This window comes from Rosa rugosa, chromosome 3 (assembly GCF_958449725.1).
Source record: "Rosa rugosa chromosome 3, drRosRugo1.1, whole genome shotgun sequence".
NCBI lineage: Eukaryota > Viridiplantae > Streptophyta > Magnoliopsida > Rosales > Rosaceae > Rosa > Rosa rugosa.
In genome coordinates, this window is record NC_084822.1 from 57,294,290 (window position 1) to 57,312,211 (window position 17,922).

General features: G+C 37.2%; 3 protein-coding genes across 3 annotated transcripts; 2 read left to right on the plus strand and 1 right to left on the minus strand.

The window, feature by feature from the left end:
* The first annotated feature begins 1,966 nt into the window (after positions 1-1,966).
* On the plus strand, positions 1,967-3,323 carry LOC133740318 (transcription factor RAX3-like). Its single transcript, XM_062168247.1, has 3 exons — positions 1,967-2,217; positions 2,335-2,464; positions 2,546-3,323. Exons 1-3 carry the CDS (start codon positions 2,082-2,084, stop codon positions 3,078-3,080), a joined length of 801 nt encoding a protein of 266 aa, XP_062024231.1. The 5' UTR covers positions 1,967-2,081; the 3' UTR covers positions 3,081-3,323.
* A 6,325-nt stretch (positions 3,324-9,648) lies between these two features.
* On the minus strand, positions 9,649-12,565 carry LOC133740319 (vacuolar protein sorting-associated protein 32 homolog 2-like). The gene is made up of 8 exons (XM_062168248.1): positions 12,407-12,565; positions 12,160-12,281; positions 11,762-11,861; positions 11,232-11,317; positions 11,058-11,149; positions 10,692-10,806; positions 10,386-10,601; positions 9,649-9,918 (listed from the first exon to the last, which is right to left on the minus strand). The coding sequence occupies exons 2-7, from the start codon at positions 12,229-12,231 to the stop codon at positions 10,404-10,406; spliced, it is 663 nt and encodes a 220-aa protein (XP_062024232.1). The 5' UTR covers positions 12,232-12,281; positions 12,407-12,565; the 3' UTR covers positions 9,649-9,918; positions 10,386-10,403.
* An 813-nt stretch (positions 12,566-13,378) lies between these two features.
* On the plus strand, positions 13,379-17,784 carry LOC133736612 (clathrin interactor EPSIN 1). Its single transcript, XM_062164162.1, has 12 exons — positions 13,379-13,489; positions 13,598-13,646; positions 13,753-13,804; positions 14,109-14,188; positions 14,307-14,385; positions 14,506-14,589; positions 14,697-14,842; positions 14,955-15,170; positions 15,506-15,657; positions 15,941-16,239; positions 16,764-17,154; positions 17,274-17,784. Exons 2-12 carry the CDS (start codon positions 13,606-13,608, stop codon positions 17,489-17,491), a joined length of 1,758 nt encoding a protein of 585 aa, XP_062020146.1. The 5' UTR covers positions 13,379-13,489; positions 13,598-13,605; the 3' UTR covers positions 17,492-17,784.
* The last annotated feature ends 138 nt before the right edge of the window (positions 17,785-17,922 follow it).

Genomic DNA, 17,922 nt, shown 5'->3' on the forward strand with positions numbered 1-17,922 from the left:
CACATATTCGAAGGACTAGTGGCTTGAGTTCTATCACTTAAGAGCCTACTTGCATTTATGAAGATAATGCAGCTTGCATCGAATAGATGAAGCTAGGTTATATCAAGGGTGATAATGCAAAACACATATCGCCAAAGTTTTTCTACAATCAGCAACAACAAGCTCTCCTCAAGATTCAAGTGAATCAAGTAAGTCTGAGGATAATGTCGCAGATTTATTTACCAAATCATTGCCTAAGGCCATATTTGAGAATCATGTGAAAAACATAGGAATGCGAAGACTTTCCAAGCTCCCTTGACTGATGTAAGGATCAGGGGGAGGTGTAGATTTCAGGGGGGGTCTAACACACACATGTCATCATCAAATGTAATAGGTGCGTTGTGCTCTTTTCCTTCGACCAATGTGTATTTTTCCCACAGTTTTTTTTTTGTTACTTGGCAAGGTTTTTAGTGAGGCAACAATTCATGCACCATTTCGTCGTTGACTTGGCAAAAGGGGGAGTGTTAAAGGAAAAACACGTTATGTGTCTTCGTCAATGAATTAGGGAATTAGCGGTTACAGCTCAATCATCTATTATTGTCATTATTGTAATTGCTATTACCATTATAATCCTCACCCTATATAAATGGACTATCTAATGAAATGAGTAGACGAATTTCCTCATTTTACTTTTACATTTCACTTATTTTTCAGAAATCCATGTTTTTTTAATATCAAACATGGCTACTCGGTAGGGCAATGAATGCACAGTTCGTTTAGTTGAAGGTTACATTTTGGTCATTACTCATATACTTTTGTGGTTTGTGGAGGAGGTAGAACCTTTCTGCAGAGCTGTTTGTTTAATTATGTTTAATATTTTAAATATTTTTTGTATAATATATTAGATCATTAACTAATCGATCATGAGCGTGCTATCATATGTATCGTACTTTGATTAGTGTTTAAAACCTGAAGCAAATATGGATGCAGACATACTTTAACCAGCATTTGGATGCATATCCAGATATCCTTCCTCTTGGAAGATATTTCATATTGAATTCTATAGTTTTAGTTTTTAGTTTTTGTTTGTTTGTTTGTTTATTTGTTTTTCTATCATCTATTTTCTTTCTCTGATCTCCATTTAGTTGGGCTGGACTATAGCTCTGTACATGAGCCCAGCTCAGGTAATGTACTGGGTCATGAGAAGGGTTGGGGCCACGCATGTCCAAATATTGATTTAAAGTAAAACAATCGCAGTAACAGAAAATAGTGAAAAAATAATAATAATAACAATGAAGTCAAAAGGAGGGAGAGAAGCTCTAACCACTTGAAGTTTTAACCATTTTCGGTGACCAAGGCCTGTTGTGAAATTTATAAGATTGTAAGGGAGTCCAAGCCATCAAAAGTCACCATCGACGGTAAATTTGAATGGTATAGTAAAAGTTAAGTTGAACCATTCACTCCAACTAATGAATAGCATAGTAAAAGCTAATTACTACTAGTGATCACTAGGCAGTGGACCAATTCCACACTTTCTGACCAGAGCTAGCACATGCACCTATCTGTTATATAGAACTATGCTCCCACATTTTCGACGTACAGGGACAATTTGAATTTTGGACCATCAATTCGAACTTTTGAAAAGGGTGTTATTAAAAATTTAACTTAACATATAGTCCTAAAATGAGCGATCAACCAAAGGACCGAAGCAAAATATAAGCGCAATTAGACCAAGACCTAGATTCACACAGTAATTAAAATTGATATTTTCCCAAGGGTAACTAATTAAAAACTATAGCCAAAAGTTGACCAAGCCTCTCTATCTTAAAAGACAAGAAACAAGTACAAAATAAAAAGACATTGAATAATGAAGGAGAGTAGGAGACTGTATAAAGGTCAATTATTTTTAATTTATTTTATTATAGGATTTGTCACACTCTTTATAAACCCTCCTCCACCAGAAGCCCCTGCACTGCTTTAATTTTGGGAGCACCATTTGCGTGTCTGCAGTTTCTTCCCATCTTCTTCGTCTCTAGCTGTGTCTGTTTGCTTTGTGAGAGTGAAGACAGTAAACTAAGAGAGTAATTATCAAGTGATTCACCATGGGAAGAGCTCCATGTTGTGACAAAGCTAGTGTCAAAAGAGGGCAATGGTCTCCTGAGGAAGATGAAGCTCTCAAGACTTACCTTGAGACTCATGGAACTGGTGGCAATTGGATTCATCTGCCTCAAAAAGCTGGTAAAGTTTATTAAAGGGTCTTTCTAGTTTTGTTCATTATGTTAACTAATTTCCACAATATGAGTTTGTTTGTTTCTAAAATTTGGAACACACCCCCCCCAAAAAAAAATCATGTAGGGCTTAGGAGATGTGGGAAGAGCTGCCGTCTGCGGTGGTTGAACTATCTGAGGCCAGACATCAAACATGGAGGCTTCACTGAAGAGGAGGACAACATTATCTGTAACCTCTACACTCAAATGGGAAGCCGGTAAGTTTTCCGAAATCGATGCTAGTTGATTGCTTGAATTCTGAAACATTTGTTTCTGAATTTTCATTTTGTGCAATTTAGATGGTCATACATAGCTGCTCAAATGCCTGGAAGAACAGACAATGATGTGAAGAACTATTGGAACACCAAATTGAAGAAGAGGTTTTTTAGCAAAAACTCAAATGCCTCCTCACTCACACTGCCTTGTGTTCCAAAACTTGAAACCAATGATGAGTTTCAGACCCAAATACCTCCCACATTGATGTTATCTGATTATAATTCTGGATTGAATGCCTATGATCAAAGTTTGAGCTTAAAGCCAAATCCATTACACAACTCCAAGCTCACGGGTTTATCACAATTTGGTGCAAGTTCTGTTTCAATGTCTCAAGATGGTTCGAGTGTTTCAGATTCGTCTTCAATTGCTGCAGTTGACAATGGTTTACTACATGGAAATAGCTTCATAAATGAGGATGCTGCTGGGATATCAATGGATTTTGGATTTGGAGGATTGCCTTATGATGTTGTCAATCAGATGTGGTTTGGAGAAAAAGCCAATGAAGTTGTTCACCCCACTTGCTCCACAAGTTTGGATGGTGATTTCTTTTTCTGCTGATGCTACTGTTCAAGAAAAACACTGAATCAAAATGAAATGCTCATCTTCAACCGTTTGATAGTGAGAAAGAATGGGGAGTAAAAACTAATCCAATAGCTAGCTATAGGAAGGTCTTATTTAACCTTTTGTTTAAATTAGTTTTCTCTTGGTTCTGTTGAACATGATGTACATCAAAATTTCAATGAATGAGTAGTGCTATTGTGATTATGAACAAGTATTCCTCCTTTACTCTGTGCTTCTGTGAAGGTTTTTCAACAGATTGCCATTTTGGGTTCTCATACAAATTGACCAATTTGATCTTGTAGCAGAAAAATGAACACGATCAAAATTGTGGGATTTGTGGGGTGCAGATGGCCTCAGCATGTTTGCCTTTTTCTTTATGGGTCACACAGCTTCACAGGGGTCATGAAATTTTCATGGAAGAATTCAAAGCTCTGAGATTGAACATGTCCCTCCCAAATAATGACCATAAAAGATTCTCTCTGCCCCATTTTACACCATTTCAAAGTCTGAGTTCATCATCACTGTATTATAATCCACAGTTCACATTCAGTAACATCTAAAACCCCTTTTTATAGTTATATAGTTCTATGACAACCTGCATGAACAGAAAGAAAGCAATATTTGGAAACATCATGGTAATTTACTAAGTTTCATCATTTTATGTTGATTAAGCAACAAAACGCGTCTTGAATTCTGGAATCTCTATGTGCTTTTAACAAGTCATGGACTGTGCTTATGGTTAAATGTCATTGTTTGAAAGCTGCAACTAAAATAAAATAAGATATGAACTTGGATGTTGTACGGTCAAGTACGTCGTGCCTCTTTTTTTCTTTCTTTTCCAGAACTATGTCCCTTCAATAATCGAGAGGCAAGTGTTTGTTTTTAATTAATTTACTTGGCTTATATAATGAAGACTAATTAGTAATTACTCAAGTTAAGCCCAGGCTTAAAGTCAAGATACTCATCAAGACCACAATGTTCTTTCATGAAGCATCACTTGGTTACTTGCATTATTGAGTTCATAAGCTTTAAAAACTGCAAGTATATTTGGAAACCTACTGCCATGAACGTACTTAGTTACTGACAAACCTTAATTAAGTATCAGAAAATAAGCATTGACCTAATTAGGGGTTTTCTTAATCAGGTCTTGTATTGCAACCTAAGAAAGGTGAATGCATTACACGACACTGATGTACGTGGCATTACGTATTGTAGGGATGAATATTGTTGCTTTAATAGAAAGAGCTAGCTCTTTGGATTTTCACAGAGGCTCTTCCTTTTCACATCTATTTCAATGAGAGCAAGATCATGGAAATTGCTGGCTGGAAGCTGTTAAGTTCCTATCAGAAAAGCAAAACGAAAGAAAACAATCTGTCTTCTGCGTTTCTTCTTTCGGCTGTAAATTAAACTAGAAGAATTTGCAATTCTTAGGATAAAATTGAGAAAACATTCCCATTTTACTAACCAGGGATCACTTTCAGATTCTTCTTACGAGTTACGACAGACAGGAGTTACTCCCAGTCAAAGAAATGGAGAAATAGATAAACCTTTTGAGTATCAGCTCTTTTGCTAGTCAAAAAGTAAAAACTAAAACCAGTAACTTGTTTGAAATACCGGAGGAAAAAACTGCTTCAAGTTCTTATTTTGATGTCTTCCTTTCTTGTATACTCATAAGTTGAGCTGTTGAGGCCGAGGTCCCCTCTACTTTTATGGTTTGCTCTATTAAAGTATTGACAATTTGCAAGAATGGTTCACACCACACACATCTCATGCTTTTGATGATGACATATACAAACACCAAGTTCATGCTTCTATAGCTTTGACAATGAATCCTTCAATACATAATAAGTGTGATATCACAACCGTGTGGATCTATATACCTTCATGAATGTTACCCAGTCAATACATGGCTCAATGATCTATTTGACTACTCCATAAGACATTTACGCTTGTATGCATGATGCATCCATAAATTTTGATTTGATTATCGATATTGATTCCTTGACATAATAATAGAGCTTTTTACCAATAACTACAAAATGACACTACTATTTACCAATAGCAAACTCCAAAACCAATAGCCCATGCGGCCAACAATTGAAACAGGCTGTCAGCCCATTTTATAGAAAAAAACACTCAAATATTAAGAAAATTACGAAACATGCCACTGAGACTCACATAACCCATTTCTCCCAAAATCAGAACGGTTCCAAAATCCAAATCCTCCCTAAATCGATCTAGGGCTCCGACGAAGGTAGGGGACGAAGCAGCTGGCGGAGCGAGGCGGCGAAGGGAGGCTGCGAAGCCGGCGAGACGAGGCTGCAAAGCCAGCGAAGGGAGGCTGCAAAGCAGCCGGCGAAGCGAGGCTGCGGAGCTAGACGGCGAAGCTAGGGCGCAACCCCGGAGGCGAGGCTTCTGCTATGCTAGGGCTTGAAGGTCAGTAGAGAAATTTGTAGTTTCTGAAGGTCAGTAGCTATAGTCTAATTATGCATTCAATACTGTCGAAATTTCATCATGCTTAGTAGCTTTAGCTGCGAAATTTTGGTTGAGAAATTCTGAGGGTCAGTACCTTTAGCCTCATGTTGTCACAAGTTTTGGCATGGGTAAAGCTATAATAACCTTGTGTTGTTAATTTGTTTTGCAATTTGGTGGAGCTATATTGATCTTAATTTGTTTGTTATTTCTGCAGAATTCAACAACATTTTGTTTGTAGGTCAGTAGCTATAGTCTGATTATCAGTTTTATATTGCGGGTCAGTAGCTTTAGTTTTGTGTTTATGTTAGTTTCTTATGGGATTGGTGGTGTTGTGTAATGCTTTAGTTTTGTGTTTATGTTAGTTTGACAAAAAATTTGTTGCTTTTTGTGGTTATGTGTTCTTGCAAGTTCATGGATTAGTTGCAAAATTTGCTGCTTGTATCTTCTACTTCCTTTTGTTTTTTCTTTTCCAATTTTTATCTCAGAAAGAAATGGAAGAAACTATAGAGATTATTAGAGATTAAGCTCCAAGTTTTAGTGACAGTTCTTATGTGTTTGAATGCTATGATTTTTGAAGAGAAAGGATTAGAGTTGTTTCAACATATTTGAAGAGAAAGGATTAGAGTTGTAATTGCCAAAGCAGTTTTGGGCACACTTTGTTATTCCTTACGCTCTGTGTTGTCGGTTGACTTACAGGATGGAGCTAATGAAAGCAATGCTGAAGTGAGCAAATGCAAGAAGGCCAGGCTGGTATACTACTGGGGGCTAGTATACTACTGGCGGTCAATATACTACTGAGGGTCAGTATACTACTGGGGATAGTATACTACTGGAGGTCAATATACTACTGAGGGTCAGTACTCCAATAAATCCTGCTGGAGAAACTTCTTCACCATGAGAAGAGGTGAAATTCAAAGCAGCAAAGCCAGAGATAAATGATATAGTGTTCAAGTTTCATATTATAATATGTATAAATAATTTTTGAAATTATTAAATAAATGTGTTGTTTCTAAGAAAAACAAAGACGGAATAGAGAAATATTGTTTTTTTCATAATGCTACTGACATTCAACAGTGTTAATTCACATTATCAAACCTATAAGGGCAGATTTATAATTTACTTACCAATAGAAATAATAGCAAACTACATATACCCCCTTGATAGGATTTCAAAACACAAAAAACTCCACAACATTTGGTTTTGAACATTTAAGGACAAAAGTTTACACTTAAGGACAATATGCTCTCCACTTGCCACATGTCATGAGTTAATTTACTTTTTTACCCTTAACTACTTATTTTGACTTGTAATCATTTTATAAGGATTAAATCTTACAAATAAGGTCAATTTGCTCTCCACTTGCCACATGTCATGAGTTAATTTACTTTTTTACCCTTAACTACTCATTTTGACTTCTAATCCCTTTATATTACTTTTTTTTTTTCGAGAATAATCCATTTATGTTACTTTTTTTCCCCTTAACTACTCATTTTGACTTCTAATCCCTTTATATTACTTTTTTTTCTTTTTCTGAGATTAATCCCTTTATGTTACTTTTTTATTTACTTCTGAGAATAATATGTTTATATTACTTTTTTTTTTCTTGAGAATAATTCATTTATGGTACTTCTCAAAAGCAAATATATATATATATATATCTTTCTTCTATACGTTGCTAAGAGAATGAACTCTCATCTCATCGCCTAATCCTACTATTGCACTCGTCCAATCCTGCTACTGCACTCGCTGCACTCATACTCGTCAATTTTTGCTACTGCACTTGTACTCGTGTCCAGTTCTGCTACTGCACTCATCATCACCTAATCCTGCTACTGCACTCGCTGCACTCATACTCGTCCAGTTCTGCTACTGCACTCGTCATCGCCTAATCCTGCTACTGCACCCGTCCAATCTGCTACTGCACTCGCTGCACTCGTCATCACCTAATCCTGCTACTGCACTCGCTGCACTCATACTCGTCCAATTCTGCTACTGCACTCCTACTCGTCCAATTCTGCTACTGCACTCATGCTCGTCCAATTCTGCTACTGCACTCGCTGAACTCATACTCGTCCAGTTCATGAAGAATATGTACTGCACACATAGTAGCACATAACAATAATATGTACTTCACACATGCACATTATGAGTGATGGGATAGTGAAACAATAGAGATCCCACAGAAGTGAAAATCATATTTTAGGCTCCATGTTTGGTTTCAAACAAAATCTCCAACAACAATAAACTAAACACAGTAGCACATAACAACAATAAACTGCAGAAAGAAACTTCAAATAAACACAGTAGCACATAACAACAATAACACAGTAGCACAGTAGCACAAATACAACGATAACACAGTAGCACAAATACAACGATAAACTAAACACAGTAGCACATAACAACAATAAACTGCAGAAAGAAACTTCAAATAAACACAGTAGCACATAACAACAATAACACAGTAGCACAGTAGCACAAATACAACGATAACACAATAGCACATAACAACAATAAACTAAACACAGTAGCACATAACAACAATAAACTGCAGAAAGAAACTTCAAATAAACACAGTAGCACATAACAACAATAACACAGTAGCACAAATACAACTATAACACAGTAGCACAGTAGCACATAACAACAATAACACAGTAGCACAGTAGCACATGATTACAACAAACTAGTGACTGTCAAATCCTCAACCACCTTACAGATAAAGAGAAAAAGGAGCATTAACATTCTGCCGTGAGTGTTAGTGCTAAAAGAGCTGCAGGACAATAACTAGCTGCCTAATAAAATAACAACAAGTCAGTCCTAAGTTGAATAAAAACCCAGACCAGTTACCAACAAAATATGCTGTTGTCCTTTATCATTGTCGTAGTTTAAAACAACTAACAAAGAAAACTTAGATATTATAGTTATAAAAAGTTAAACCTAAAACCTGAACACAATTCACAATAAAAGAAATAGATGGGAACGCTAACACAACCTATACCTAAGCCTAATCTTTTTGCAATTCAGTTAATCCACATAACGTTGCAATGCAATGGGGTGAAGAATCCAAGCATGTGAAAAACAAAAAGTTTACTACTTAGCCCACTCTCTGCGACTGCTAAAGTCACCTAAACTACACTGAAAACAATTGCATATCAGAGAAACTCAGCAACCTCACCAAAACAAACAACAATTCTCATACATAAAATAACCGAAAAAGCCCACAAATTCATTTAACATCTTGCTTAAGGAAAGGCGCTCAAGTTCACAAACAAAACAAAAATAAGAATACATCTGGGCACCGGCATCTTCTTCTAAAACAAATACAAAAATAAGAATACATAAGGCTAACACAGTAGCATAGTAGCACAAATACAAGATAAGAACATTGATATACCTTTTCAGGAAACGGCGCCGTACTGTTCTCTTCTTCTTGCCCAGCAGCCTTGCTAGCACTCAAGCCACCACTATCGTCAGCCATCACAGCTTTGTTCTCTTCTTCTTCTTCCTCCCTTTCACCCTCCGAATCGGAGTCTTCCTTCTCCGAAATCACAATCACGCGGTCCTTCTACTTCTCCTTCTCCGGCTCCGGCAGCACCGCCTCCTCCTTCAGCTTTTTCACAGCTAACCTCGTCCTCGGCCTCACCACAATGACTCGATCATTATATTTACAGTTGCCAAGCTTTGAGAGTCATGGACATGGCTGAGATTTCAAGCTGAGCGCTGCTACTACGGAGATTTTGCAAAGCGTTTTGGATCTGTCGCTGGAGTTTTTAGGTTTTCCAATTTGGGTTTGGGGGTTTTGCGTTTTGCATTTGGGGATTTCAGGTTTTGGTTGGTGAGGATTATGGCAGTGGCATGAGCGTAAATTATAATAAAAACTGAGCATTTTAGTCATTTTCTATCAAAATTTGAAGCCAGGTCTGCTTCATTTGGTTTTGGGCCTGGGCTTATGTCCTTATTTGTATAAAACAAATTAAAGGTGAGTTTTCTGTGTTTATATCTTTGGTCACGTGCTACTATGTAATTTTCTCATATAATCAAAACTACACCATGAATAGTATTTGAACTAATAGAAAGGACCAAGAGGTTCTCAAATCCGAAAACTAGCTATTCACAGAGGCCGAGATCAACTCATAAAGGTATTCAGTAATTGGTCATTGAGAACTAATTGACCAAGTAAATTACTAGTGCACACAAATTTATCCGCTTAACAAGTTAAATGTTATCTATACAATGTGTCCTGATTCCTCACGATGATGTAGTAATAAAATTTCACTAGTTAGGCTAGGGAGTCCGAGTTGTACAGCATCATCCTCAATAACTCGGCTTATTAATTTCTCCAACTGTATGCTAATAACTGCAAGTAAAGCAACAGAACACATCAGATCAAATGATAACATAACAGCAATAGCAATCTCATTAAACCCCAACACTACAAGTAACTAGCTCCAAGTGCAAGCACAAATAGTAAGATTTGCGGAGTAACAATAAAAAATCAAGGGTATGGAGAGTGACATTCAAAATCAAATGATCAATTCATTCCACGCATTTTAATTAACTTGAGCAAAAACTGGTAGTCAACACGCAGACAGCATCCAATCGTACATGTAAGTGTTACAATTTGGAATGAGTTTGCTTAACAAGGTATATGTCATAGATAGTCCCATATCTCTAAAATGATCAACAAGAAATTACCCCAATTCAACAAGAGTTGATAAAGATCGGAATTCTCATTATAAGTTCTATGATTATTTAGTTTTATCGAGTGCATCAGTTAGTTGAATGATTAACTACAAGGGTTTCATTGTCAAGACAAATGATCACCTGGATATGGAAAACCTCTCAAAGGGCCATCTCTGCCTGTAATGCAGCGAGCTCATCTTCCTCACGGTTAACTCTCTGAGGAGCTGGTTTGGTTGGCTGCCTGCCGACCGGGACATTTACACTAACTGAAGTTGCAGGAGCAGTTGTGGCTGGTTGGATAAGCTCTTCCTCCAACTCAGTTTCTTCCAGTTCTTCAAGTTCTGCTTCCAATTCATCCTGCAAAAGTAAATTTGCATAGTGTTGGACATTGGATTAAAGAAAAGCATAGAGTCAAATGCAAATACTAAAAATTTTCAAATGCATTACTTCATCAAAATCAGCTGCAGCACCAACAGGCGCCGACAGTGCCTCCTGAATCTGTTTCATACTTTCAGTCTGGTCATTGATCTCATCCATTGTTTTCTCCAAATCATCAATATTTCTGTAGATAAAGGATAAAGCTGAGAAGCAGAACAAAATAATTCAAAATGCAATGATTCATCTTAAAGTATGTCCAAAAACACACTACAAATGAAGCTTTATTACCAGAATGTGATTTACATGACTCATTATTGTAAAAGCCATTTTTAGCAGAATGCTATGATATCTTTGACTTCAAAATTTGCAGATTATTATGGCAATGATGAACCGCATATACTATAAATTCAACAATGCAGGTCGAATGTAACTTACGTTGTCTTGTTCATGGCCTTCATTACAGCTGTTCCACTTCTCAATGCATCAACTGTTTCTGTTGTAGCGTTGGCACTTTCCAGCATTATCATCTACAAACCCAGTACAATATAAGCGTTCATGCTAAAGTCTCAAACATGAACTTCATCAGAATTCAAAGCAATGCAATGGTACCTGATCATGAATGCGCAGTTGGAAATTTCCAAGTTGTTCAATTTGCTGTTCATAAAGCTTCTTCCTCTTTAAACACTTTATTGCAGCTGTATAATGGCAACAAGGCGTACAATTAAAATGCGGCCGTAAAACAAACTCAAAGGTACACTCATTTGTTTCTTTAACCTACAGTCATGTACTTGAGAGAATCCGCATATCATGATTAGGATCCCCAACCTTATTCATATGGCAAATTTCAGGCTTAAACAGTCAATGACTAATTCCATTACTTCTTTCCATAGCAAAAACATGACCCCCACCAAAAATAGCAAGACATGGAAATAAAACTGAAGTCTTGAAAGAACAACTATATACGAATACCAGACAGCCTACCATGCATTATGAGAAAATTATCAAATCATTCTAAAAATCCAAATAAGCTAATATCCCCAATTTGTAATATCTGTTCAAAAACTCTTTATCCTATCTAAAACATATTCTTACGATCTGAAACTCATATAAACGAAACAATGAACAGATAGGGGCCTTACAATTTCGGTTTTTTGCTTGCGTAAATTGCTTTGCCTTCTCAACCTCTGCAGCTGCCTTCTTCCCAAGGAACTTCTCCTTCTTCTCCAGCATCTCAAGTGTCTACACCATTACAGAAACAAAAAACACAGCAGATAATTAGGGTTTCGAAGCAAAAATCATCTCAGATTAGTTATCACCAAAACAAAATAAAAACAATTAGATTAGTGACAACCGACAACATCAGTCAATCAGGACGATTTCCATTTCAAAACTTTGATTAATTCATCACAAGATTAAAACATGCTTCTTAATTTAAAAATTAAAATACACAATCCTGAACAAAGTAACTACAAATTTTATTTCTTAAAAAAAAAAATACAAATACAAATTGAAAAAGAAAAGGCAGCAGAGATTATACCTCATTTAATTTGTGTAAGGTTGGCAGGGGATTAGCTTCCTGCTTGGTTTTCCCAAACACTTTGCTAAACATTTTTGCTTCAACTTGATTTCAAAACAAGAAAAGCACAATACTTAAAAACCCTGCACAACAAACCAATCAGCGACTTTGACCCGTACCCATGGAAGCGTTGAAATTTGGTCAAATTTCCAAGCTTTATAAAATACAAGTTAATACAATAACAGATTGATGAAGCAGAAAAGCCTGCCTGAGATTTGAATATCGGGTCGGAGCGAAGATCAGAGTTTCGTCTGAGAAATGAGGAAAGCTGGACTGGTAAAGACTAGATTGGTAGTTTCTTAAAGTTACCGGAAAGGTTGGTACTTGGTAGTTCCTTTTTATAATTAGCGATAAGGGAAGACGTTGACTAGGCTGTGAGAAAAGCTACTGTGACAGACGAATGAGCAACGACTTTTCCGTGATTCTATTTGTTCGTCGTGTGGAGAAAAGGGACTGGCGGTTCAATTACTTGAGGAGGTTAGCGGTGTTAGCAACACACACCTATGGAGGGTATCCCAGCATAGCCGGACTATTCCCTCCAACGTGGGGCACACCAACAGGCAACACGCACAAAGGCCTCGACCACCATTGGCTAACGCGGGGTTTAGAGATTACTTTTAATTATTGTGAAAGTAATTTTCTCTAATACATTAAGTTTTAAATGTTCACTGAATGAACTTAACGGTGTATGTAATCGAGTCGCAAGAACAAGATTCATGCAAAAATATATTTACTTTTGAACGAGTGACCTGATTTCATTTGTGTTTGTAAAATAAACCATAAATTATAATAGTTTCCCTTAACTTATACCCATTCCGAGCTTATACATGTGCTACAATCACAATATATTTTTTGTTATCTAATGAATGCTTTTATTTAGTATGAATGTCTTTGATTTTTAATTATGGTCTACCTTTGCTTCTTCTCAAATTACTGTGCTCAAGTATTCTATTGTTATCATCATAATAATGTTGCTAATGAAGTAATGATGGACTTGTGCCCCCAAATACTTTCAAAGAACTTTTAACAATTCCAACCAATAACTTGCAAATTAAATTTCCAAAAATTCATTTTTAACTCCTCTTTGGTAAGAAATAAATTTTATCTCGAGTTCAAGTGTTGAAAACAACCAAAGGAGAAGGCCCCCCATATTTTAACCCAAGGCTTTACCGGTTTAATCCTCCATCTGTATCTGTGCACATATTTAAAACCACAAACCAACACCTGACCTGCGTCTCTATCTCCTCTGTAACGCACGCCAAACCAAGATCTGAATCATTCTTACTCCAAGGTGCTTCTTCTCTCTCTCTCTTTCTTTCTTCTCTGCGTTTCCTTCGACTTCAATTTTCGCAATCTGATCAGATCCGTCGCAATTCTTTTGATCCGATTCCCTCTGCAGATTCCATCATGGATTTCATGAAGGTGTTCGATCAAACTGTCCGGGAAATGTTAGCTCTTCTAATCCTTGCCATTGCGGTTTACGAAATCCTTTGATTTCTATCGGATTTTAGTTGAGGTTGAATTTGACATTGCTCTTTGTTTTTCAATGTGTAGAAAGAGGGAGGTGAATCTGAAGGTGTTGAAGGTTCCGGAGATGGAACAGAAGGTAAAAGCATCATTTCCTGCGTACAATCACCTAGAACATTTCGGTTTTCTTCATTTCGAATTTCATTTAGAAAAGAATAGTATAGATCCGAAATCAGAATTGTCGTGTACAAGCACCTAGTAGTGTTCTTTAGTTTACTTTGTGTTCTGTTTAGCTATTGTATCTGTGCGCATTTTGCATAATCTGATTTCTCAATTTTAGATACATTTAGGCAGAAAGTCTAGCCGTATAGTTATGAGAGGTCACTGGAAAAAGGAACGGATAATGCTTATGTGAATTTGTGTTATTTACTTATATAATACAGGTATTGGATGCAACGGATAATGAACCTTGGGGTCCTCATGGCTCTGCATTGGCAGAGATCGCACAGGCCACTAAGAAATTGTTAGTTTTGTTTTGGCATAGCCTTGTTTAAAGATTTCCTTTAATACATTTTTCTAGAATCTAGAAGCAACCTGGTTCACTGTACTGGACTTACTAGATGAATATTCTGATCTTTCAGTTCGGAATGTCAGATGGTTATGAATGTTTTATGGACAAGATTGAGTGAGACAGGCAAGGACTGGCGTCTTGTCTATAAGGTAAGAATCTGATCGGCTCTGTTCAAATGCAATGCTTATTGTTGTTCATAAATTTTATTTTCTACTTCACTTGGTTCATGGGCTTTTTTAATCGTTCAACTGAAATCATTTCTGTATCAGTCATTGGCTGTCATAGAGTATCTGGTGTCACATGGATCGGAACGTGCTGTTGATGATATTATAGAACATACTTTCCAAATCTCAGTAAGTACCTTTTTATGTATTTTGCAGAAGTAGGTAAATATTAAGTCAAGAAAATGGTTGACTTTGCTGAAACGTTTTATTTTCTTCTGTGTTTTTTGCTTCTATAGTCACTCTCAAGTTTTGAATATGTTGAGCCAAGTGGGAAGGATATGGGAATAAATGTGAGGAAGAAGGCTGAAACCATTGTGGCCCTTTTGAATAATAAAGATAAAATACAAGAAGTTAGAAATAAAGCTGCTGCAAACCAGGACAAGTAAGTTCATGTTATGATGACTAAATTTTCAAGTTTAGTAGTTTACTATAACTTCAGGAATTCTTTTTATTTGTTTGTCATCTTATCAACTAGTAGCACTTTGCCAACTTAGGTACTTTGGACTTTCATCTACTGGGATAACATACAAGTCAGGTTCAGCGACTTCGTCCTCTCATAGTAGTGGCAGCTATCAAAGTAGCGATCGCTATGGAGGTTCAAGTGGTGTAGGATCTGGCGATAGGTTCAGGGATAACTATAAGGACAGAGACCAATATGATGAAGACAAGTTTGAGAAGAAAACCTCTAGTAGGTCACGCCGTGGCAGCAGGTATTTAATTATTACTGTTCATGATAGGTTGTAAGTTGTTAAATAACAATATTTTATATACTAAGACTTTAACTGAGACTGGAAAAAGGTTAGTTGCACATTTTTATGACTCAAAACTAGTGGCATGCTGGAATAGTGATGGCATTTTGTTCAGGGTGGGAATTTTGGCTAAGCTCTCTCTCTCTCTCACACACACACACACACACACACACACACACACACACCTACCCATATTCCTTGCACGGATGCTTATAGAGAGACCAAATTCGATATTGGTTGTCCCAATAACTTGGTTGCTTTTGCAAGTTTATTGATTCAGAATGCTTGTCTTGCAGAAAGGATCAGGATAATGTTTCATCCAGTGTTAAAAAGTCATCATATAAGACAAATGACTCTGATAAGTACAGTTCAAATCCCAGTCAGACCGCAAGTGTACTTTCAGATGATTATGAGGATGATTTTGATCCACGGGGGACTTCTACTACTAGTACGTATATTTGAAATATTTGGTGCAGTTGTTAGCTTAGTGTCAGTTAGATTGAAGCCTTGGGCAGATATTGACAAAATTGCGTATTTGTTATGTGTCTCGTAGCTAGAAACGATTTGGTGCCATTTGGCTGTTTAATCTTAGATTAATGAGTAATCTCATGATTGCACTGAGGATGCTTTTATTGTTCTTTCGAAATATATGATTATTGAATTAGAGGCTTTTCTTCTTCTTCTTTTGGTGGTTGATATAAACGTTTCATTTTCCATTATACTTTCAACAGAGGCTGCTGCTGGAAGCTCAAACCAAGTGGATCTGTTTGGACAAAGTTTGATTGGTGATCTCATGGATGCTCCAGCATCTGTTCCCGAAGAGAAGCCCGGCATGAATAGTGGTTCATCAGAGGTTGATCTGTTTGCAGATGCAGCTTTTGTATCAGCACCACCACAGGCAGAAACGGAAGCATTTGCAGACGCAACTTTTGTATCAGCACCTACCCAGGCAGACACTGAAGCATTTGCAGATGCAACTTTTGTATCAGCACCACCCCAGAAAGCAACTGGAGCAAGTTCTCAAACTCAGGTTCAGACGCTTTTACATCTCAATTTTCTAAACATAGCTTGTGTTCTCTAAATGTCAGTTAAGGTTGTTATAAAGTGTCCTTAGTCAATCATATGCTTGAATTTTGATAGTAGTTCTGTAGTCCATTGGTGTTGTGTAGCTGTTCAATATTTGGGGTAGTTGTATATGTTAATTATGAACAACCTTATGTTCATGTAATGTCATGATTTTGTTTTGATCACTGTACGATCAGGCTGACTAAAAGTGGGCATGGTGCCACACTTTTTGAAAATATAGGCTAGCTTTCAATACAGAAAAATAACAAAGATGGGTATGGTAATGGGTAAACAGTCATCCGCTGCTTTCTGGGGAAGATTTGATATATCCTAACTTGGCTGTTTTGCTTAAGCAGTTTGAAAAGATTTTGCATGATTTTGAAATTTAACAAGCACCTGATTTCAGAGGTTTCTATTTAAAAATTTGTACTTCTCAAACTGGGTCTAGACTTTTGTGCTAACATACTTCTACTATCACCATCTTTACAGAATGGTGTTGATCTATTTGCTTCCCAACCAACCATTTCTCAGTCGGCTTCTTCACCGGTTGACCTCTTTGCGGCCCCTGTTCCAGTTATGCAGCCAGAAACCAAGTCCACAAGTCCTGCACCGACAAACACCAACATTGTTGATCCCTTTGCTGCCGTTCCACTTAACAGTTTTGATGGATCTGATTTCTTGGGGGGATTCACCTCTCACTCTGGTTCAACGTTTTCAGAACCTTCCCAAAGTTCTGCCAATGATGCCAGCCACAGTAATTTGGATAGAAAATCTTCAGCCGACTCAAAGACACCACCCAAGAAGGATGGTTTCCAGGTGAAATCTGGCATTTGGGCTGATTCACTTAGCCGTGGACTGATTGATCTTAATATAACTGGTCGTAAGTATCTCCATATCACCTGCCTTATTACTGTCCACAGCATAATGTATTTGTTTGTTTCACCTTTATGCTTCACTAGGCTGCTCCTGTAATTCCCTCTTCACTTCATGTTCTTGCAGCCAAGAAGGTGAATCTGGCGGATGTGGGGATTGTGGGTGGATTGAGTGACGGAGCAGATGAAAGGGAGAAAGGACCACCAACTTCTTTTTACATGGGTAGAGCAATGGGATCAGGGACGGGCCTCGGAAGATCTGGATTACAGGGAGCTGGAGATGATGACTTCTTCTCGAGTCTCAGTAGCGGTCAACAGTATTCATATGGTGGTTTTCAAAAGTAGTGGTGCAAAACATTTTTGGAGTCTCCATATTCTTTTGCCCGGCCAAAATATTCTCATCTTATCTTTTGGTGTGTGTGCTTAGTGTGTTAACTACCCTCGATCAACGGATATTGTGATTTGAGGGATGTATCAATCACGGATGAAGATGTTGATAGCTTTTTTATATAAATTTCAGTGATTGCATTGTATATGTAATTTGAGATATCAACGAAGTTGGCCCATAGGGGAGTTGCGTGCTGTCCTCAGTTTGGTCATTTATACATTCATCAATGAATAATGTGATTCAAGAAACACATCTGTTGTCTGACCACACAATCTTTTGTGTTTGATTGATTTTTTTATCATATTCATCCATTTTCGACTAGTTCCGGTCACTTATACTGATTTAGTTGATGAACTGATTATTCCCCACCAAAAGACCAACTAGTGCC

Bases quoted from the DNA above. Each gene is read 5' to 3' on its own strand.
- LOC133740318 (XM_062168247.1), top strand. From the start codon at position 2,082: ATGGGAAGAGCTCCATGTTGTGACAAAGCTAGTGTCAAAAGAGGGCAA. The intron at 2,218-2,334 runs GTAAAGTTTATT...AAAATCATGTAG, and splicing joins TCATCTGCCTCAAAAAGCTG to GGCTTAGGAGATGTGGGAAG. The intron at 2,465-2,545 runs GTAAGTTTTCCG...TGTGCAATTTAG, and splicing joins TACACTCAAATGGGAAGCCG to ATGGTCATACATAGCTGCTC.
- LOC133740319 (XM_062168248.1), bottom strand. From the start codon at position 12,231: ATGTTTAGCAAAGTGTTTGGGAAAACCAAGCAGGAAGCTAATCCCCTG. The intron at 11,862-12,159 runs GTATAATCTCTG...GTAATGGTGTAG, and splicing joins CCTTACACAAATTAAATGAG to ACACTTGAGATGCTGGAGAA. The intron at 10,602-10,691 runs GTAATGCATTTG...TTACTTTTGCAG, and splicing joins CTGCAGCTGATTTTGATGAA to GATGAATTGGAAGCAGAACT.
- LOC133736612 (XM_062164162.1), top strand. From the start codon at position 13,606: ATGGATTTCATGAAGGTGTTCGATCAAACTGTCCGGGAAAT. The intron at 13,647-13,752 runs GTTAGCTCTTCT...TTCAATGTGTAG, and splicing joins GATCAAACTGTCCGGGAAAT to AAAGAGGGAGGTGAATCTGA. The intron at 15,658-15,940 runs GTACGTATATTT...TACTTTCAACAG, and splicing joins ACGGGGGACTTCTACTACTA to AGGCTGCTGCTGGAAGCTCA.